The 23,410-nt window shown below is 35.5% G+C and overlaps 3 protein-coding genes across 3 annotated transcripts; 2 read left to right on the top strand and 1 right to left on the bottom strand.

Annotated features, from left to right (window-relative positions):
* Positions 1–792: 792 nt before the first annotated feature.
* LOC113772442 (cytochrome P450 94A1-like) lies at positions 793–2,566 on the top strand. Its single transcript, XM_027317036.1, has one exon. The coding sequence runs from the start codon at positions 793–795 to the stop codon at positions 2,323–2,325; it is 1,533 nt and encodes a 510-aa protein (XP_027172837.1). The 3' UTR covers positions 2,326–2,566.
* Positions 2,567–10,101: 7,535 nt separating this feature from the next.
* On the bottom strand, positions 10,102–13,735 carry LOC113771023 (receptor kinase-like protein Xa21). Its single transcript, XM_027315654.1, has 4 exons — positions 12,889–13,735; positions 12,679–12,750; positions 10,572–12,581; positions 10,102–10,469 (listed from the first exon to the last, which is right to left on the bottom strand). Exons 1-4 carry the CDS (start codon positions 13,733–13,735, stop codon positions 10,102–10,104), a joined length of 3,297 nt encoding a protein of 1,098 aa, XP_027171455.1.
* A 2,783-nt stretch (positions 13,736–16,518) lies between these two features.
* LOC113771022 lies at positions 16,519–22,560 on the top strand. Its single transcript, XM_027315653.1, has 2 exons — positions 16,519–16,896; positions 22,408–22,560. The coding sequence occupies exons 1-2, from the start codon at positions 16,519–16,521 to the stop codon at positions 22,558–22,560; spliced, it is 531 nt and encodes a 176-aa protein (XP_027171454.1).
* The last annotated feature ends 850 nt before the right edge of the window (positions 22,561–23,410 follow it).

Raw genomic sequence — 23,410 nt, 5'->3', positions numbered from 1 at the left:
TCTACTGCCGATGAACGGCATTTTGTTGTATTCCCGGGGCTGAATCTTTTCGCCAAGTTTTATATCCTGTTTGATAATTCAGTTTAACATTCAAATTTAATGGATTCAAATCTTAATATATTCAGACCGTTTGATAATAAAAAATTGAACATATGAATTAATTAAATTGTACTAAATTTTTTAGGTAAAACTTGCTCCCAAAATTAAGTGATAATTAAGCAATTCACTTATCACTGAATGTGATATACACTCAAATGTATTAGATTTAATACTTAACAATTCAATAATTCAATGGATTCATACTTCAGATTTTAAATTTCGAATTTCAATTTTATCAAACGGAACCTTAAACCTATGATTTACATGTTTACAAAGTAAATACTATATAACTTTGTCATACTAACAAGAATAGTAAGAATCCTAATCAAGCTTGAAAATGCACAGTTTACCATTAAAATGATCAAACACCAAGATCAAGGGATAAATTACTTTACATGAGACCGAAGCTAATTTGCATGACATATTGGATATGCACTGACGCATGCAATGACCCGACAACAGGGAGGATAAGCACTGAAAGCAGCGTAGGCGGGACCCCGGGAGAGAGTGGTGAAGACTTTACCCAATATAAAACTAAAGAAATCCAGCATAATAATGGAACCAGGTGAAACTAAACAATTCTGGCAATGATTCATGGAACTGTAAAGAGTACAAATGCAGCTATATAAACACGAAGATAAACAAACCATCATCCACATTAGTTGGTTTAAAGAGTTACAACATATATATACAATGTTGAACATTGAGATTTCATCATCGCTTCTGTTTTGCCTCCTTCCATTGTTCTTGCTGTTCCTCATCAGCTTCATATTTACTTTCAGAAGCAGCAAGGAGTCCAGCTCTGAGCAGCTCCCCAGATCATATCCAGTAATCGGCTCATACCTTTCAGTTTTGGCAAACAAGGACCGCCTCATTCAATGGACGTCAGACATTGTGAGAAGCTCCCCCAACTTGACATTCACCCTTCGCCGCCCTCTGGGCTATTGCCAGGTCTACACTGCCAACCCCGCCACCGTCCAACACATCCTCAAATCCCATTTTTCTGTTTATGAGAAGGGGGACATCTTCCGCGCAACTCTCTCGGACTTCCTAGGTGATGGCATCTTCAATGCCGATGGTGATAAATGGAAGTTCCAAAGGCAGATGTCCAGTCACGAATTCAACACCAAGTCCCTCCGTAAATATGTCGAGACCGTGGTAGACACCGAGCTCTCTCAACGCCTCATTCCCATCCTCGCCGCGGCAGCTGCTGATAAAACTGTTCTGGACTTTCAAGACATACTCCAGAGATTTGCATTTGATAACATCTGCAAAATAGCTTTCGGGTATGATCCTCAGTATTTGTTGCCATCTCTCCCTGTGGCCGAGTTTGCGGTTGCTTTCGAAAACGCAACTCGGATTAGCAGTGACAGATTCAGTTCGCCATTTCCTTTAATTTGGAAGATCAAACGGGCGTTGAATATTGGAGCAGAGAAGAAACTCAGCTCAGCTGTCCGTCATGTTCGGGAATTCGCTCAGGAGATCGTCAAAGAAAAGAAGCAAGAACTCAAAGATAATTCAGAATTAGAATCAGGCGATCTGTTGTCCCGATTCTTGAGCTCGGGTCACTCGGATGAAACTTTTGTGACCGATATCGTGATAAGCTTTATCTTAGCTGGTCGGGACACAACATCTGCCGCATTGACATGGTTTTTCTGGTTAGTCTACAGCCACCCAGAGGTCGAAAAGGGAATTCTGAGAGAGATCAGAGAGAAGTCCGAATCTCCTGTGTACGATGAAGTGAAAGACATGACTTACACTCATGCTTCACTTTGCGAAACCATGAGACTGTATCCGCCAGTTCCTTCGGATACCAAGGAAGCGTCGAAAGATGATGTTTTGCCAGATGGGACGGTGGTGAGGAAGGGTACCAGGGTTACCTACCATCCCTTCGCAATGGGGAGAGTGGAGGCCGAGTGGGGGTCGGATTGGGAATCCTTCCGGCCCGAGAGGTGGTTGGAGAGGGATGCACAGTCCCCTGGAAAATGGAAATTCGTGGCTAAAGATTCATATCACTATCCTGTATTTCAGGCTGGGCCCAGGATTTGTCTCGGGAAGGAATTTGCTTTCTTGCAGATGCAGAGGGTGGTTGCTGGAGTGTTGCGCCAATTTAGGGTGGTGCCGGCAACGCAGGAAGGAGGAGCTGAGCCTGTGTTCATCTCGTACCTGACCACCAAGATGAAGGGCGGTTTCCCTGTGAGGATTCTGGAGAGGGTAATTAACTAATGAATAAAAATGTTGGATCGCCATAGCTAGCTCCTACTTGATCGTTGAATTAAGCAACAAGCAGCAGCAGTGGCAAGTATGACTTTTGCGGGGTGCTGTCTGGGGATTTATTTTTTTTAGTTTGGATGCATTTCCATGTCGGATGCTGTCTTGTGGAATAAGTTATATATTTCTGTGCTTGGATGGATTTCCATGGTTCCGAAGTCACTAAATTCAGTACAAGTTCTTGTCATCAGGCAATTTTGAGCCCTCTGAGTAATGAAACTTTTTAGTATTGTTGTTTTCCTGATTCATAAGAGACTAGTCACTGGTATTTATATCCCACATGCAGGAAGGGGAAAAAAATGGAAAAAGGGACAAACGAACATGACATTAGGCCTGAACCACTAAGATCTCAGTTGCCATAAAAAAGAGACTAATTCCTCTTTGGACTGTAGGTCAGGGGTTCGAATTTCACCTATAGTGAAAAAAAATTTAAAAGAGGTGTCACAGTACTCTTTTGATCTAATCAGATCTGTATACTTAGGGATGGCAACGGGTGCGGGTGTCGCGGGGGTCTATTGGGGCTGGGGGGAATTTTTTCCCCCCGTTTAGAAACGGGGCGGGGGTATACTCCCCTGCCCCACCCCCCCCGCCACCCGTTTGGGAAAAAAAAGATATATATATGTGTGTGCATAATTATATATATAATGATATTATCAATTATACTACTAATTATACATGTCTATTAATAAAAATTATTAATTATTTATACTAAATTTATTAATACATTTATATTAAATTCCTAACTACACTTAATACAATAACACTTTTTCTCAAAAAACACAATAATAATTTAGTGATTGTATTTGTATCAAAAGTAAAAACTTGATTATTTTAGTTATATTTGTTTTATCATATTAGATTGTATTCAAATAACTTTTGTTTAATTATTTTTATGAGTTTCAATTGTGAAGTTACAATGAATAATAATTTGATGATATGTTGATATTTTAGTACTTGATTATTTGCTCAAATTTAATTATAATGAAATTATATAATAAATTTTTTTAACCCCACAAGTGCTCCCGAGGGGGAAACGGGCTGGGCGGGGGGAATTAATAGGCAACGGGGCGGGGGGTGGGGGAGGGATCCCCCGCCTCACCTCCGCTTCATTGCCACCCCTATGTATACCTGCTAATTCTTTATACAGCCTCTTCAAGCTTCCTTCCTAAAATAGATTAGGTTATACAAATGTTATGATTGCTCGGAAAAAAAAAAAACATGACATTGGGCCTGTGTGCATATTGGGTCTTACGGAAAGGAAAATATAAACAGACATACACAGTTACACACCCAAATAGAAAGAAGATTTGGCTGGGCTTGGGAACATCTTGAGCTTTGGTCGAAGAAAACAAAATGGGCCAAGTTTAGGGGTGGACTACTGTTCTACTACTAGATAATTCATCAAGGTGTTACGGTAACATTGTTCCGGAAATGAATATGAATAGCATCTACTGTAGTATTATATTAAGAATAATATATATATATATATTTTATAAACCACCGACATTCACATTCGTTTTACGATACGTGACTAATCTTGTTTGATTTGGATTGAATCTCTTACGAAAAAAATCTTTTAACGTTGTTCTTTCCATTTCCATTGAAAACTGATACGTTATGGCCAAGGATGCAAGCCCTTACGAGGAAATGAAATGGGCACTAACACAAATTATTTGGGTTTGACATCCTTGCTCATGACCAGTCATTGAGATGAGTCATATATAGGGAAATGGGGCAGGAACGGTTGTCTCTGGCAGTTGACGGCCATGATTTGGTCAAAAAATTTTGTGCGGCTCAGATCACATCTTGTAACTCAATTTTCACGCCGTGTGTGGGATCCACAAAAATTTGTTCTAAAGTTACGTCGTGTGCAAAGAAAGTTACACCGTATGCAATCAAAGTTACGCACAGTGAAAAATGCATACAACCGGCAGAGACGGTTGCACCTGCAACCGTTTGTGCCCCTTGTCCCACACATATATATATATATATATATATATCTGTGGATTCCATCCAACCTTTAAGCTCAGCAACGGAATAACTTAATTCAGTAGTGTTAATTGTGAAACGCCCGGTTTCAATTTCAAGCTCCCTCTTTCTTCTTTTCTTCATCCTAACATTTTAGAATCTCTCTTGAATAAAGACACAGTCTTCAAATATAGCTTTGTAAAGTTCACATGCAACCCTTGATGAATTTGGTAGTGCCAATTAAGAAACAGTGCATCAGTTAACTTGGCAACTTATTTGGTGGTAATAAAAAGCAAAACAATAAAAAAAAAAAACTTATTTGGTTGTGATACTAACAAAAAAGCTAGCTAGCTAGTCATGTACTTACGTTACGTCAACTAATAATTATTCAAGAGTTATTTATTTATTTGTTTATTTTTGGCAGTAATTACTCGAAAATTTGCCGAAGGGTTTGCTTGTCTTTATATATTAGTACTCATTTCTGGCTTTCCCTCCTTCTCTATCCTTTTTTCTCAATTTTTTTCAACAAAGGAGGGGTAGGACTTAAGAATTGGTATGCTTTATTGATAAGTCACAAATTGTAATGTTTTTGACATGGACGCAAATAATTCATTCGATTTCTAAATTAGAGATGCTTTATATATAGATGTTTTTTTTTTTTTTTTTGGAATCACAGCAGATATCATTCCTTTAGGAATTAATTTGATTAAGAGCTTTGCTTGTTCAGTAGGCAAGCTCTCCATTACTTCCCATTAGGCCTGTCAACGGGCCGGAATTCATTATTCCAGACTCGGACCCGGCACACTATATCGGATCCGGATCCGACCCGTTTACTCCGACGGGTCTTTTACTCTATGTTCCGGATCCGGATCCGGGTCTACCCGAAAAAAAACTAACAAAATTTATAATTCCTAACAAAAATGAGAAAAAAACATATATTTATAAACTAATTTCTAACTAATACAAAAAAAAATCAAATAAGAAAAGAAATCAAATTAACCTTACTCAAATACATCACCCTAATCAAATTATATTGATTAGGATCCGGGTCCAATTATATTGATTACTCAAATACATCATCATAATCAAATTATATTAATAAATATATATTTTAAATTATTAATCCATTTATATCCGGATCCAGGTCCAATACGGGTCGAAATACTATATTCCGTATCCGACCCCTTTTTTTTGTTTGACAAAACGGATCCGGATCCGGGTCCAGGTAACGGAATTAAATCCCTACCCATACCCGGATAAATTTGACGGATCCGGTCCTGGACCCGGACCGTTGACAGCCCTAGTTCCCATCATGTAGCCGTCTTCAGATTGTTTAATAAAATGCGTTTTCGTTTTAAAAAATAAGTCTCTCGTTCAAAGAAGGGAAAAGTGCTAATAAAATTGAGTTATTCCCCTTGACTATACTAGGCAATTTGTTATTTCCATCTTGTCATTGAAAACTATTTCTGCACTAGTTATTCATTAAATTCAAACGATATTTTGGAAATAATTTTTCTTTTGCTAGTTGTCGAACAGATTGATTTCAATTGCAGATACTAGCTCCAATTTAATTCCTTAAACTGCGCGTGTAACCTTTTAATACAAAAGATGATTGAAAAATAGTTGAAAATTGCTAGAAATTCATAAGTACAATATCCTAAAACTTTCTTAGCCCAATTGAATTTGTGTTTTTTTTTTTAATAAAAAGCTAGTTTCATTAACGAATTGCTGAAAATCGTCCAGTACAATTTGATTTATGTAATTGCTCTAATGGTAGGTTAAACATACACTTGAAATTACAAATATGCAATTTAACAGATATAAAAGATCTGAAAAATTATGAACATATTTGAAAAATATAAGAAATTTTAAAATTGTCTTAAGATAAATCGTCGCAACTCCCTTCCGTATATGTTGCAATCACCAGATCTACTAATTAACGACTTTAAACTCCAATAATGATGATGGAATATGTCAAAATAAATATATGATCCAAAAATATATCAGATCTGACAATTAGAATTAAAATAAATTCAGATCTAATTGTAAAACAAATATATAACATAAAAATCTCCACAAGAATACCCAGAAGAAATCTCACAATAAATCCCTAAGAAAAATAATAAACTCTCAAAAACTATCACTGTACAAACTTAGGAGAGGCTTTATTAGAGAAACAAAATAAATGAAATTCAAGTGAAATGCGTCAAGTAATGAATCACCTTATGTTATATTCCAATTGGTCCCAAGAAGTTAGTCGCTGGCTGAAGTTCCAGGAAAAAACGGATGGCAGAAATATATGGCCTTTCCTGCTAAGTTGCCCAGAGATTCTTTGCTAGCTGAGATCATCTCGCTGATTCTTAAACACCTCCTCTCGTAGGAAGATGAAGACATTTGCCTTCAATATATTCATTTTTTTTTTTTTTAGTTTTCTTCTTTCTTTCCTCTTTTTCTTTTTATCTTGCTGTTTGACGCAAGCCACTTTTGCCTCCATTATGCACGCTCTAAAGCATAAGCAATATACGTATACAAAAGAGGAAGGGGGGGGGGTGTGGAATACTGATATGAGGATAATTTCTTTGTCATACCAGAAAATGCAAACGTCCGATTTGACCCGGCAGAGTGCATGCGAAAAAATGGTTAATAAAAGTATTTACTTACAAGCAAGTCAATAATAATGTCCGTAGACACTATCCAAATAATTAGGCCGGCCATGGCAGTGACAGGAGGGGAAGAATCTTCATGAAAATGTTGATGAATGAAGAAAAAAGGGAAACACATGCAGATTGACGAAAAACTAAGATCAAACTCAGCTCTATTAACCAAGAGATAGCGTACAAGAAATTTATCATGATTTAGAGTGATTTCTACTTCTTCTCATGACCAAAAGACAAATTTAATTGCGTTAAGATCTCAAACTATGATATGATATCCCTAGGAAAATTTGTTAGGTCATATCATCTTCTTCCTATCATAACCCTTTGCAATTTCAGGGGCGTTTTATAAGAACTTTTATAAACAACTTATTATTTTAGAAGTATGTCTTGACTCGTGATGGTGATTGGAATCGAATCCATCCAAACTTTTTTATTATCAAAAGAGAGAAGCCTTTGTCAAACAACGATGTTGAGTCTTTGTCAAGGGGATTGCATAGGAGTAGAGCAATTAAGACCCTAAGCGTTTGAACGAAATGAACGAAAATTCAACACTAGTACTTCCAATTACGTATTTTGATTTTGGACAATTACAAAAGTTTGAAGACGAGTGCATAAATTATTGTAGTTAGAAGGAAAAAAAAAAGGGAAAAGTATTCGAAGTACGTAAGTGCATCATCATTTTAGGGTGCCCAAACCCTATAAATATGCCTCGAGAGCTAGGCGACTAAATGTACCAAATCAAAGCTTTTAGCGAGATAGTTGCTTCAACAATAATGGCTTCAATTTCTTCTTCTCCGAGGGCTGCTGCGGCCATCCTTGTTGTCTTAGCCATTGTTCTCATTCCAACGCTGATGTTGCCATCTGAGGCAGCGAGACCAACCCGAGGTATGAAATGCCTGATTAAGAACTACTGGAACAAAAACTTTGTCAATATATAACAATAATTGTTCAAGCACAAAATAATTTGACTTGTTTCATCATCCGTTTCTGTATAATAATTTGGTTTTGCATGCAGAACTTCTGGCGCGACCCCCAATCTGCCCTGCCTGCGTTTGTTGCGCACCACCGCCCTCCCCGAACAAATGCTGCCCCTGCGTCTGTTCCACACCTGGGGGACCCCTTGTACCTGTTGCCGGAACTACTTCGCCATGACTTCTTGAAGGCGCAAGTTTGTTTAATTTGCTACGGAATCCTGTAGCTGTGTATGCACTTCTATCTTATCTTATAAATAAGTGTATGAATAAGAACTTCTCAGATTATGGATATCATGTGGAAGTGACTTACGTACTTCACTAATGAATCAAGGGAATTTTGGTTATCAGTTTTATATACCTTTTACTCTGCTTACATACTAGACGTTATTCAAAGCAGACCTTTTGTTTAACAGCAAAAAGAGTTTGGGATTCTTCTTCGTATACAACAGCACGGACAGTGTATACAAGATTAACTTAAGAGCGTAGATATTTTGATCGTAGGCTAAATGTTTACCTCCAAAATCAGATATTAACACAAAGTAGGTCCAAAAAAAGAAAATAAAAAATAATGAGGAAGATTTAAAATCTGTTATCATTTAAATAGATTAAAAGAAACTAACAGGTTACTGTGGCTAATAAAATCAACCTGGAATGTAAAATCCTCCTAATAATTATGACAGTGTGGAACTATTCAAATTTCCTAGTTGCGTTATTAGTTTGTGTAAATGAGGGCAAACCGAATAAACTCAGAAATAGTAGTCATTGGGCCATATCCAATTAGTTGCTTGTAGTTTGGGTAATTCGAAATGAATTGGTCATGATTGACACAATGATTCGTGAGGGCAAACGACAACCGTGTCAAGAAAGTTTTTTTGACGGCACTAGAATTTGTGTCACATTATCTATCATGTCAACTCAACGAGCAAAAAATGAAAAGGTATGGTAATTTTCCTTTTCGGCTCTGCTAAAAGTTAAAAAAAAAAAAACATTAAGCCAAGTGATTCGGCATCTTTATTCTTGGTTAAATTGAGACCATTTCTTTTAGTCTCATGTTTCTCTAGTAATCTTTTGTACCCTAAGTAAGGAACCCAAAAACTAACTACATTCAATGATCCTTCTCCTTGTCAAATTGACTTTGGTTCATGTCAACTAATCTGCGGCTGGGGAAGTATGATGATACTCAGAGACAATTGGGGAAGATGGAAAGCTAGTTTTATAGTGAATTTTGGGCTAACACATAGCATGACAGCAACGCTACGGGTAGAGGTGTCAAAATGGGTGATTTGGACGGATTTAGGTTGAGTAAAATGGGTAATGGGTAAAAGTGAGTCAACCCATTTATACTCATTTAATTAGATGGGTATAAATGGATAGTCAAAAAATGAATTGGGTAACCCAATTACCCATTTATTTTAATTATTTTGTAAATTCATTTTTGCAAACTAAGTTATCAATTTATACCATCCTTTGCATCCATCGTTAGTTTTAAATTTTTATTTATAATGCTCAACAAATCTAATTATCAAAATTTTCCCATATGTACTCTATGTCGCAAAATTGCATTCTATTTAATAATTAAATAATAAGAATATAAAAATTTGAACTAAGTACTATAAAAATTAACATAAAAACTTAATCAAAAAATTTAGAACCTCTAGCCTTTTTTCATGTGTAAATTTAAAATTTTATTTGGAAAAAATAAGAAAATAGGCTAAAACTTGTCATAAATTGATAATGGTGAAAAATGAGCAAGTTAATGGGTAGGGGAAGTGAGGAGGTTTGGGGGAAGACAATTCTAAATGGGTTAATTGGGTTTGATGGATTATTATTTAATAAATGGGTATTATTGGATAACCCATTAATATCCATATGCAAAAATTTAACATACCTATTCATGGACGGGTATGAAAAAATTTAGTTAAATGGGTTTGTTTGACAGCTATAGCTACGGGGAATACTCAAAGCGATAGAAATGGCTTGGAACTTCGGGAAACGGATTCTAAGGCAGCTTTGGAACTAATACAAGGAGCAGGACGAGACTCACAACTATATATTATATATAATATGACTTTAGACCTCCCCATACGAAGACAAGGCTAGTTATATACAATATGACTTTAGACTCACTAGAACTAGTAATATTCTAGACCTCCTTTCGAACATGACAGCAGCTGAGTTTTGATCTTCTTTAGATCTGCAAGAACATCATGCATATTGCTTCTCTCCCTTGGAGATTCCTTTGTGCAATTCACAGCCACTTTCATGATTGATGAAATGCAGTCCAACTTTTCATCGAAGTATTCATGATTAGGCCTCAGCAGATTATCATCTACAACACGAGCCAGTCCATCCGGCATAGAATCACTCACCCAACTCTGCAGGGTCAAATTTTCGCCAAACATTTCGTCACTGGGACTTTTTCTTGTAAAGACTTCCATAATCATGATTCCAAAACTGTAGACATCGCATTTTGTTGATATTAGTCCTTCCAATCCATACTCTACAAGAAAAAAAAAAGTAATCCAATGATTTGGAATTTGGGATTTCCAAGATTAACTGCAAGGCAAAAAAGCAGAGTAGCTGTACCAAGAAGAAGCTATACCTGGAGCAAGATAGCCAAGTGTGGCTAATGTTTTGGTGTATGTAAAGCTGTCCTCATGCCCCAGCAACTTTGCAACACCAAAATCACTCACATGGGCAACCATATCTTGATCAAGTAGGACATTACCGGGCTTCACATCACAATGAACCACTGGTGTCGAAAGACCGTAGTGCAGATATTGCAGTGCACATGCCACATCAATCAATATGTCTAATCTCTGCTTGATTTCAAGAAAATGGTTTTGGGAAGACAACCATTTCTCAAGACTTCCATTAGGCATAAACTCAAGCACCAATGCTTTGAAGTCTTCGTTTGAGCAGCTGCTAATGACTTTCGTCAGGTTTCGATGACGAAGGCTACGCAATACTTCACATTCTGCATCGAAACTATTGAAGGCTCCTTCTTGTTGAATTTTAAACACTTTAACTGCAACAATCCTCCCATCATCAAGGGTGCCTTTATAAACTGATCCAAAACTTCCTGTGCCCAACAGATTGCTCTCATTATACCCGTCAGTTGCTTGTAGCAGTTTGTAATACGAGATTCTTTCCTGTGTTGCTGCTGACGGTAGAACACCTTCACTAGGAGCTTGTTCTTTCTTTGAACATCTTAGATAGACGAATCCCAGGAACATGGCAACTGCAACTGATATAAATGCTCCAAAGACAATAGATATAGTTCGACGCAACTTTTTGGTCCTCAATCGACCACCTGAAATACCCGGGCATAAGGGAACGTGGAACCTAGGTGCTCCACAAAGTGCTTCATTTGAAATGAAGGATTCTCCAGTGAAGTTTGAAAAAGGGCCCTTGGATGGTATTTCACCTCTTAACTTGTTGTAAGAGGCATTGAAGTAAACAAGAGACCGAAGGTTCTCTAGTGACATTGGAATCGTACCTGTGAGATGATTGTGTGAAAGATCCAACCATTCCAAGCTCAAAGTCGTGCCAATTGACACTGGGATTGATCCTTCCAATCTGTTGTATGCCAATAAAAGGTTCTGCAAGTTCACCATATCTCCGATGGAGCTAGGAATACCACCTGAAATCTCATTGATAGACAAATCAATAGAAATTGCTGCCTTTAAGTTCCTAATCTCAGGAGGTAAACTTCCACGCAGTGAGTTTGAGGAGAGGTTAAGCACCAACAAATCTTTTAGGTTCCATATAGTGGTAGGCAGACTAGAGTTTAACAGGTTGGAACCTAGGTAAAGATATCTCAAAGAAGTAACATTTCCTATGCACTCTGGAATAGATCCTGAAATTTGATTTTCTCCCAAATATATTACGGCCAAGTTTTGCCAAACGCATAGATAATCAAGGGAGGTTTTGCTCATCTTGTTGTCGTGAAGATCTAACCCTTGAAGCTTTTCCAAATTTTTCATGGTAATTGGCAGCATCCCGCTTAACTTATTACTGTACAGACTTAAAATGGTCAGGCCACTCAAATTGCCAATTTCATCTGGAATGCTGCCCCGTATGTTGCATTTGTATGCATACATTTTTTCAAGCGAAGTTGAAAGATTGCCAATAGAATTTGGAAGAAAGCCATTAAGTGGATTGTCATCCACTCCGAGTAGTCTCAAATGCTTGCAATTTGCCAAGGAATTGATCCAGCCCAACTGTGTATTGGATGAAGAGTAGTCACTCATTAAATTGTTGCCACTTATAGATAGAATTTCGAGGAGTCTTAGATCCCCAAAGGAATTGGGAATAGAACCTGCGAAGTTGTTATTAGTAAATACTATTAAGTTCAATTTAGTACAATTTGAGATTGAGTCAGGTATTGGTCCCCCAAAGTTATTCTGGGCGAGATAAAGCCGCTCTAAATTTGGAAGCTCATTACCCATCCTTGACGGAAGATTGCCTGAAAGTTGGTTTGCTGAAAGAATGAAAACTCTCATCTGTGACAGATTAAAGATCTGCATCGGAATGAAACCAGTTAACTTATTTGACCCCAAGTCGAGTTGTTCCAAATTGCAAAGCTTGCTGATCTCTTGGGGTATTGCACCTACCAAATTGTGTTACCATCATTAGCACAAAAGAGTTATAGCTATATGAAGATCTCCGAATGCTTCTAAAATTGTGGCAATGGTTGGCTAGTCTACCTGTTATGCTGTTGGAACTAACGGCAAATGTTTTCAGCATAGTTAAATTACCCATCTCTTTTGGGATTTCACCTGAAAATAAAAAGTATAGGATACAGAAAAAGTATAGGAAAAAAAAGCATAGTTAAACTAATGTTTTGCAATTTTTGGTCCCCCCGGAAGGGAGGGGGGAATTCATGTTATTTTGTTCATGCAGAAATAGGATGTTACCTTCTAAACTGTTCCCGCTTAGATACAGCTGCTCAAGTGCCTTCAAAGTGCCAATTCCTCTTGGTATGAATCCAGTGAAGTAATTCGCAGAAAGGTGCAGCACTTGAAGTCGTGAACAGTTATATATGCTTGATAGTATTTGACCATTTAACTTGTTCCATGACAGGTCAATCAACTTGAGTCTCTGAAGATGGCGACACATATCATCTGGAACGCTACCAGATAAGCTATTACCCTGGAGGAAAATCAACTCCAGCGAGGAAATATTGAAAATCTCTATTGGAATATTTCCGTGGATATAGTAATTGAATGACAGACTTAACTTTTCTAGCGTAGAAACGTTAGCCAAGGAAGTTGAGATGAAGCCAGTGAAACTGTTGTTATTCAGAGACAACAGTCGAAGTTGATGAAAGGAACCAAACCACTCGGGAAACTCTCCACTGAGATTGTTGACATCTAAATCAAGCACTCTCAACCGGCGTAACCGAGCAAATTCATGCGGCAGTTCTCCATGGAAATTATTTCTGCTCAGGTTAAGGGAAACCAGAAATGACATATTTCCCAGCCGTGGTGGTATGATGCCACTAAGACTCATATTGGAAAGATCCAAGGCAGTTACTCGATGGTGACGAGAGCCGCAAGTGACTCCTACCCACTGACATACAGGGGAAGAAACAGACCAGTTTTTTAACAGGATTTGATGAGGGTCCTGTGAAGTGATGTGAGCTCTCAACGCAAGAAGAGCATCTTGATCAGTAGTAATATTGGTTGTGGTCATGGCTGAGGAAGCTGAAACAAAATACAGCAAGAAGAGTCCCTGAAGGAAATGATTGAAAATTTTCTCCATGGTTAAGTGAAATGGAGACGGCAAGTGGTGTACCACTATTTTATAAACAGCTTCTATCCTTTGGCATTAATATTAAATTGTCTTACTGATTTACATTTCTAGGAATTTTCTCTTAGTCAAACCTGCCATCGTACCATAAATTCCAAGGTTAAGAAGTTTGAGACTGCATATTCATACAATTGAATGCCGTGCTGTGGTACTAATATCATTAGGTGACTTAATATAAAATAATAGCAATTGACTCAAACATCCGGTTTTCTTTTCTTTTGTGATAGTTTATAGTCTTTTGCGTCCCTTTTTTTTTTGAATTAAATAATGCATTCAAAGGTACATGTAACTTTTCTAACTAAATCGGTAAGATTGTCTTGTAAAATAGTAAGTTTTAAGTACTTAACAAAATTTACTTTTTTAATATTGAATCTTACCATTTATGCAGTGAATTTTACTATATATATATATATAATCAAACTTACTCTCTTTAGCAATAGGTAAGTTTCTGAGGTAAATTAGTAAGTTTGTCCAATAAAGTAGTAAATTTCAAAAGTTATCTTTTCAATTTCTTTTCCAACAAAATTTACCTTTCCAATAAACAATTTCAAAAGTTACCTAACCAGTGTTTTTCAATTTCTTGCCCTGTGAAAAAAATTAAACCAAGTTATACATGCAATTGTTTTTATTGGTTGAAATGGATTGCTATTTATTAAACATAAACCACCTTGTTTTGAATTAAGCGTTTAAGAAAGAATTTTGATTGGATGAAATAGTTGGTTGCCAGCTGAACATCCTGCCATTAGTGCATTAGTTTATTGCTTTCTTCTTAATCGGTTTGGCCAAGTCGAAATATGATTTAAAACTTTTGTGCCTCCCATTCCTTCCTTTTCACAACTTATTTTCCCATCATTATTTTGCGCCTTTAATTAATTTGTTTGTTAGACTTATGTGGATTTAAAAATTTTCCAACATGCCCAAAGATTACGTTGATGACCAAAAGTTAGTGTGTAGTTGCAAGTCTCACCAAGTCATTTTAGTTGTTAAAAAATGACCCACTATTTTTTGTTTTCAAATCAATTGAATTTAAAATATTTCAAGATGTGACTCTATGGGCTAAAATGATCCGTTGATTTGAAACTAGTGACTCTATGGTCATTCACGTTACTTTAATTCAGATTAAAAAAAAGGAACTGCTATTAAGAAAAAGGAACTCTTCTCCTTGCATAATCTCTACTATTGAATCTAATGGCTTGTTTGGAAGATAAGATTTGAGTAGAAAAGAAAAGAATGGAAGAGAAAGGTAGATGTTTCCAATGTTTGGAAGATTTAAAGAAAAGAAAGCAACTGATTTGGAAGGAGAAAAACAGCAGCTACAGTTAAAAAACTTTTCCATCCCAAATTGGGCAGAAAAAAGCAAAGGAAAGCCGTGGAGAGCCTACAAAAAATTTTGAAATTGCTCATTCTATTCTTGAAAAGTTATTGAATGAAATTTTTATTGACCAATATGTCCAAAATCATTTCCTTTCTTTCATAAACTCTCGAACAATATTAAAATCTCTTCTCTTCTTTTCTTATCCTTTCTTTTCTCTTATAACTTAACCTTTCTCTTCTTTTCTTTTCTATCCTCAACTCCCAAACTAGCTATAAGAGACTACCCAGGAAGGGATGCTATGGTTATTTGACTTTAGTGGTGGATACCCGCCAAATAGATATGAAGTTAGAAAACATACCTGTAGTGAGTGAGTTTCTAGGTATCTTTCTAGAAGACTTACTTGGATTGCCTCCTGATAGAGAAATAGAGTTTACTATCAATTTGTACCAGGTACTGGGTCCATATCTAAAACCCCTTACAGGATGGCTTCAGTGGAGATGAAGGAATTGAAAAAATAACCACAGGAATTTCTAGAAAAGAATGTTATCAGGCTGAGTGTATCACCTTCGGGAGCTCCAGTATTACTTGTAAAGAAAAACAATAGTACTTTACGACTTTCTATTGACTATCAGAAGCTAAATAAGGTGACAGTGAAAACTAAATATCCCTTACCTAGAACTGATGACCTGTTTGATCGTCTAACGGGAGGAAAATATTTCACCAAAATTAATCTTTGGTATGGCTATCATTAGCTAAAGATAATAGCTGAGGATATTCGAAAGATGGCATTCAGAACTAGACACAGCCATTATGAGTTTGCAGTAATGCCATTTGGGTTTACCAATACTCTAGCTACTTTGATGGACCTAAAAGCAAGATTTTTCAGCCTTACTTGGATATTATGGCATGTGGGTTATTATGAATAGGTTAACAAAACTGGCTTACTTTTTGCCTATTAAACCTAGTATGGGTATCGAGAAGTTGACTAAACTTTACATAGATAAGATCGTGCAACTGCATGGTATTCCTGTCACTATTGTATTTGATAGAGATACTCAGTTTATTTCTCAATTTTGGCAAAGTTTACATAAAGCCTTGGGAATTGGGTTAAATTTGAGTATAACTTTTCATCCCCAAACTGATGGTCAGTCGAAAAGGACCATATAGATTTTAGAAGACATGCTTAGAGATTGGGATGAACACCTGTCGCTGGTTGAATTTTCTTATAACAATAGCTATCAGACAAGTATTCAAATGGCTCCATATGAAGCTTTGTACAGGAGGAAGTGTAGAACTCATTTGTTCTGGCTTGATGTAGGAGAGGAAAGACTCATATGGCTTGATATTGTATAGTAAATGGTAGAAAAAGTAAGGTTGATTCGGGAAAGACTTCAAGTTGCTCAAAGTAGACAAAAGGTCTATGCTGATAAGTGATAATAGGAGGCGTGGCTCAGAGTTTGGACTTGGTGATCATGTTTTCCTAAAGGTGGCGTTTTCTAAAGGTCTAATGAGGTTTGACATTAAAGGAAAACTGAGTCCTAGTTACGTGGGACCGTTTGAGATTTTAGACAGGGTTGGTGAGGTAGCTTGTCGGCTGGCTTTACCACTGCTATTGGTAGGAGTACATAATAATGTTTTTCATGTTTCGATATTGAGGAAATATGTTCATGACCCCAGCCACATGATTGAGTATGCACCGCATCAGTTAAGCAAGGAGTTGAGTTATGAAGAATATTCAGTAAAAATTGTGGATACAAAGGATCAAATGTTAAGATATCGTACAATTCCTTGTGTCAAAGTGCAGTGGAGTAATCATTTAGGATGAGAAGCTGCTTGAGAGCTTGAGGAGGAAATGAGGTAGAAATATCCTCAACTATTTGATGATCTAGGCACGTGAAGTTTAGAGGACTAAACTTCTTATATATAATATCCATATCCATAGTGGGCTAATTAGCTACTAATATTTAGTTTGTGTACTTATTTTAGTAAGAGTAGACCTTAGGGATGTAAAGTTAATTTTAAGAAGTGACCTATTACGTTAGTCGTTTAATTAAAAGGGTTAACATAAAACCTAGAATTTATTAAGTTATCTCCCTACTGGGTTAGTTCCAGAGAATGATCAAGAAGTGCATCAAGGGAGAGGGATTGAGGAAACCAAAGCTGTGAAATTTGGACTGCCAATTGAATCAGCAAGATGTTCGAATCGCGATTCAACCAGTTGGACCGATTCAATCCCGGGTCAATAAATTTTTTTAAAAACAAATTATATAAATATATGTGCATAGAATATGACATCCATATAATTAATTTAAGACTTTATCTGATAAAAAGTTTAATATTTTTGAAAAACTTGAACTTTCACAAATAAATTTTTAAAATTATAAGTTCAAACAAATAAATTTTATTTCAATTGTATCTACCCAAAAATAATCTTATATCCTACCTAAAAACACCACAATATTCTGAAATTAAACAAAATTCATGCCTTTAGGAATTAGACATAAGTGAGTTTAAACTTTAAATCATGTCTTTTGGAGTTATAGATTGCAACTTTGTCAAAAAAAAAAGAAGGAAACTTGGAACTTGAAGGAAGTCAAGAAACTAGAAAGTAGGGATGAAATTTTGATAAGAGGCAAAATGTGATAAGAAAGTGCGTGGGTGTAACATTTAGTGATTAGTCTTTAGGGTTATGGAGAACCTATATTTTTTTCCAGTTTAATAGATAAAAACAAAAACCGTTGGTTCAATGGTTCATTCTGGTTTAAATGGTTCGTATGGCTCTCATCAGTCCTTAAGTCCAATCAAACCAAAATATTAACCGGATTGAAGTCATGTCCGATTCACAGATTGACCAGTTGAACTGGCTGGTCCAACTCGAGTTTGAAAACAATGGAGGAAACTACATCATCATAGGAGAAAGAACTTAATTCAAGGTTGTTTGATGTAAGTTCTCATATTCACTCTAGATTTTGTCTTTTTGAACAGAAATAATTAAGGGGAAAACGTTAAGAAAACCTTGGGTTGAGGTTTAACAAATTGTGGATAGTTTTTATGGAGCTTTCTTTCACGGTGGTTTTCAATTTTCTATCCATACATTGGTATGTCAAAGACATCAAATTGCATGTGGTATGCGTGACCTCGATTGCGGGAAACCTTTGCATGATCGTTTGGGAGAAACCCAAGGATCGTATAATTTAGGGTTAATCACATTTTATCCCCTTAAAGAATACCCCATTTCTCAGTTTACCCCCTAACCTTTAATTTTGCTCACTTAACCCCCTTTAGGACAAAATTGCCCTTGTATTACTTTGACTTTTTATTTACCTTGTTTTCCTTTCTTTTGTTTCTTTTTCTCTTTCTTCTTTATTTAATTCTTCCTCTTTCCCACAAAAAATTTCACCTTAATGATTGAAATTAAAAAAGAGGAATTGCAAAGATCTATTTTCTTCTTAAATGATTAAAAAAATATTCAAATCACTTTCCTAAAATACAATTTTTTTAGCCTTTCAATTCTTTTAATTTTGGGTTTTCCTCTTTCCTTTCTAGTTTCTCATTTTATTTTCAAGAAAATATCATAAGATGAAATTGTTTTCCTTTCTTTTATTTCTTTTTCTCTTTCTTCTCTCTTTCATCCTTCCCAATAGAAATTCCATTTCAACGAAAATTTTTGTTTTGAGTTTATAATTGCATATTTCTGGGTGAAGGTTTAAAAGACATCAAAAACTAATTTTGATTTTTTGTATGATGCCACGTGTCACAAATTTCAATTGATGATTATTAATCAGGTCACAATTTCATCTTAAGATATTTTCTTGAGAATAAAATAAGAAACTATAAAGGAAAGAGGAAAACCCAAAATTAAAAGAATTGAAAGGCTAAAAAAATTATATTTTAGGAAAGTGATTTGAATATTTTTTTTAATTTTTTAAGGAGAAGATAGATTTCTGCAATTCCTCTTTTTTAATTTCAATCATTAAGGTAAAGATTTTTGTGGGAAAGAGGAAGAATTAAATAAAGAAGAAAGAGAAAAAGAAATAAAAGAAAGGAAAACAAGGTAAATGAAAAGTCAAAATAATGCAAGGGCAATTTTGTCCTAAAGGGGGTTAAGTGAGCAAAATTAAAGGTTAGGGGGTAAACTGAGAAATGTGGTATCTTTTAAGGGGATAAAATGTGATTAACCCTATAATTTATGAATGGTCTAATATTATAGATTATTTATTCTGGTAAAAAAATGCTTCATTTTATTTGTTTTGAGTTGAAATTTGATAAAGTTATCAAGTATATGTTATTCCTAGTATGACATGGATATTTAAAGAATTCGGATCAAACATATTGTGTGACTATTTGTATTGAAATTGTTTGGTTTATATTGGTAAATGAGTAAATTGTGTTATTTACTCAGTTAATTATGAAAACTCTTGGTGTGCATGGCTGTGTAATTGAGTTTGGTACCATTTTAGAATTGGTATTGTGGTAGTAGCCGTTCTTATTGGGGTTAAGTATGGGACATTACCTATAGGCCAGAGAGGTGAAGTCTGGTCTGGCTCCCAAGTCGGAGGGGTTGTGTCTGACCCGGCAACCTAGGTTACTGTATGTCATATTTTGAGTCTGTTTCGTGATTGTATTTATTTGACAAACGGCTTGTTAGTAAACTATGATTTTAGTTGCACTATGCCTGTTAAAGAATGTTGGAAATTGTTTACTCCATCGATCATAATTGAGATTAGATATGTCAATAGATCGGATCTTACCCAAACCCAATTCAGATTCATATACTTGGTAGGGTTTGGATTTAATTTTTCAAATCTAAACTTTACCCAGACTCAAATCCTGTAAGAGGGTCATAGGCATGGGTAAGGTCTGATTTTTCATGATCTGTACCCATATCCAAACTCATGTAACTGACTAATAAGTCGGGACATTTTTTTATTCTAATCTTAAGACACAGGGTATAAATTGCAAAACAACTAGTAGGTTTTTTTTTTTTTTTTATGAAAAAAAAAACAACTAGTAATTTAGTTTCACTTTTTGTCCCCTCCAAGTCAATTTTTTCTGCACTGAAACACCTCCTCTAATAGAAAGATGGGCAACTGTGCGTCATGCATGCCTTGTATATCGTGCACTATTTCCATTTTGTGGCTTTCATCTTTCTTGGCTCTTTTTCATTTTGTCGTGTTATTTCATGCCACCACTTTTGCCTCAATTAAGCACGCTATGAAGCATAAGCAATATATCTAAGATTCTTTGCACTTCTGTTCTTGAACGGGAGTAATCCCATTCTCACTAACACCCCTTTCACTTTTAGGCTTCTCCTTCCCACCCCTTTTACATATTGTTCTGTACTACAGCTTGATTATACAGTTAAGATCTTAATGTCAAAATAAGATTGGAAGTAAAAGAAAAAAAAGGAATATATATAATCAAATAAAACTAATTTCTGGGAAAGGGGGTGGTTTGGAATACTAATATGAGGAGAGTTGATTCTTAATACCAGAAAATGCAAATATTTCTTTTTCTTTTGAAGATGCAAACATCTTATCTGACTGGAAGAGTGCATCTGAAAATATGCAAGACAAAAAGATTTTGCTTTTAAGTCAATTAAAATATTTTGGGTTAAATGTGCCAATCCCCCTGAACTTTATCCTTGGTTACACTTTGCCCCCCTAAACTCACAAAATAAGCACTTTGCCCCCCTATTTGATATTTTAAAACAAAAGTGCCCTTACTATTTTATTTTATTTTTTGTTTATTCATTCCCTTGTTTTGTCTTTTTCACTACTTTCCTTTATTTTTTATTTTTACTATTTTTTTCTCACTTCTCAAAAGTCATTGTTTTCTTTCACTTTCCTATTAGTATTAATAATTTCTATCTTATTACAATACACTAATTATCCTTTACTCATAATTTCATTCATCTTTTCGTTTACACTATTAGAAAATTCAAGACAAATTGTATAGTGTAAAAAAACTAATATACGCTCGCCATAATTAAAAAGTGTGTATTACTAGTAATTTAACTATTTAAAAAGATATTAACAAACTAGAACGTTAAATTTTTTAGGTAATGAGAACTTTAAATTACTTAATATTTAAAGTATATCCCAAAAAATAAGGTAACTAATATTCTTATTTACCTTTTTTCATGTATAGTTGACTGACTGCTATGTTATTACAATTTGAATTTATTATGGCTGTTATTAAAAATTATTTTATTCTAAACTTTAGACATATTGATTTAAGTAATATATGAAATAGTCTATACGCATAGATAATATATACTTTGTTATAGCATGGACTTTATGATCATTATTACTTTCAGTAACAGAAAATAAAAAAGATAGAAATAAACAAAGAATAAGTTTAAAAAGATTAAAATTAATATACAGATAATAATAGCAAAGAAAAGAAAGTAGTTGATTGCATGAGAGAGAGGAGAAAATATAAATAAATAAATAAATATATATATATATATATATAGACACATACATACATACATACACACACACATACATGTATAAGGGACAAGTAGAAAAAGGATAAAAAAGAAAAAATATAATAATAATTAATATAGAAGGGGCACTTTTGTCCTACAATGTGAAGTAGGGGGGTAAAGTGTCTATTTATTGAATTGAGAGCGGTAAAGTGCAACTGAGAATAAAGTCAAGGGCGATTTAATGCTTTTAATCCAAATATTTTCTTACATGCAAGTCAATAATAACATCCGTGGACAGTAGCCAACAATTAGGCCACCCATGGCAGGCTATAACTGGAGGAGAAGAATTTTCATGAAAGTCTGTTAAATGAATAAAAATTTGGAGTTTGGGCACTTACAAAAGTGTGTACACGAATGCATTATTGCAGTTACGGGGAAAAAAAAACGATGAGGTACTTGCATCGTTTGATGGTGTCCAAACCCTATAAATATGCACTCATGAGTGTGCAGCTAAATATACCAAACCACCCTTTCAGCTAGGTAATTCTGCTGCCCACAATGGCATTAATCTCTTCTCCAAGGGCTGCTGTGGCCATCCTCATTCTCTTCGCCATTTTTCTCACTCCAAAGCTGATGTTACCATGCGAGGCAACAAGACCAACCCGAGGTATCATGTGCCTAATAAAAAATTACTAGAACCCAATCTTGATCAATATATTCAAATTGTTCATGAACAAAATAATTTGACCTGTATGTGTTAGGAAATTGGCTTGTTTGATATCAATTTTTGATGTCTTAATAGCCGTTTGTTTCGCGCTTGAATCCCAACATTATCATAATCTGTTTCTGTGTTATTTGATTTGGTTTTGAATGCAGAACTTCTGGTGCGACCCCCAATCTGTCCTCGCTGTGTTTGTTGCGCACCACCACCCTCTCCAGGCAGATGCTGCCCCTGTGTCTGTTCCCCGCCTTGGGGCCCTATTGCACCTGTTGCTGAACCAAATTCACCATGACTTCTTGAGGGCATAAGTTTGTTAAATTTGCTACACGTGTAGGATTGTACGTGCTTTCTAACTTGTAAATGTATGAATATGAACTTCTTATTATTGAGATCATGTTAAAGTGATGTATGTGCTTTACAAATGAATAAGGGGGTTTCGTTGTCATTTTGCATATACTTTTACTTTGCTTAACATACTAGAGTTAATTCAAGTAGGTATCTTGTTTCACAACAATAAGTCAAGGATTATTCTTGTATACTGCGTATGCAAGATTAACCCAAGAGTTAAATGACAGTAGATATTTTGATGGTAACTTTCTTGTCATCGAAAATCACATTATACACACTAAGTAGGTCTACAAAAAAGAAGAGAAGAGGAAAAAGAACGAAAGAAGATTAACATCTGCTGCGAATTTAATAAATTAAAGGAAACTAGAAGTTGTGAACTAAAACTATCCATCTCCAATCAACTAGAATTCGACAACCCTCATAATATTTTGACAGTGCAGTAACTATATACATTTTTTTAATGAAAATATTGATAGGGAAAAGTATCTCGAGAGAGCCCATCTCGAGATAGTGGGATTTAATCAGTTTGGTGTAGATGGGGCACCAAATCGAACTGAAAAATAGTAGTCATTAATTGTGATTGGTACTTACGATTTATGAGGATAAACATTTCTTTCTCTTAAAACTTTATGTACACTTCGTTCCTTGAAGAAAGATTATTTGACCGAACCGTTAGATAAACGTCACGATCATTACATCATGGCAATCTCATGAACAAAATAGGAAAGGTAGTGGGTAATTTTCCTTTTCCCTCTACTAAAATTTTTGGAAAAGAACAAAATTAGTCAAGTGAATGGTGTCTTATTCTTT

The sequence above is a fragment of the Coffea eugenioides genome, chromosome 5 (genome assembly GCF_003713205.1).
Source record: "Coffea eugenioides isolate CCC68of chromosome 5, Ceug_1.0, whole genome shotgun sequence".
NCBI lineage: Eukaryota > Viridiplantae > Streptophyta > Magnoliopsida > Gentianales > Rubiaceae > Coffea > Coffea eugenioides.
Note: the sequence above shows the minus strand (reverse complement) of the source record. Positions and strands in the feature narration are given on the sequence as shown.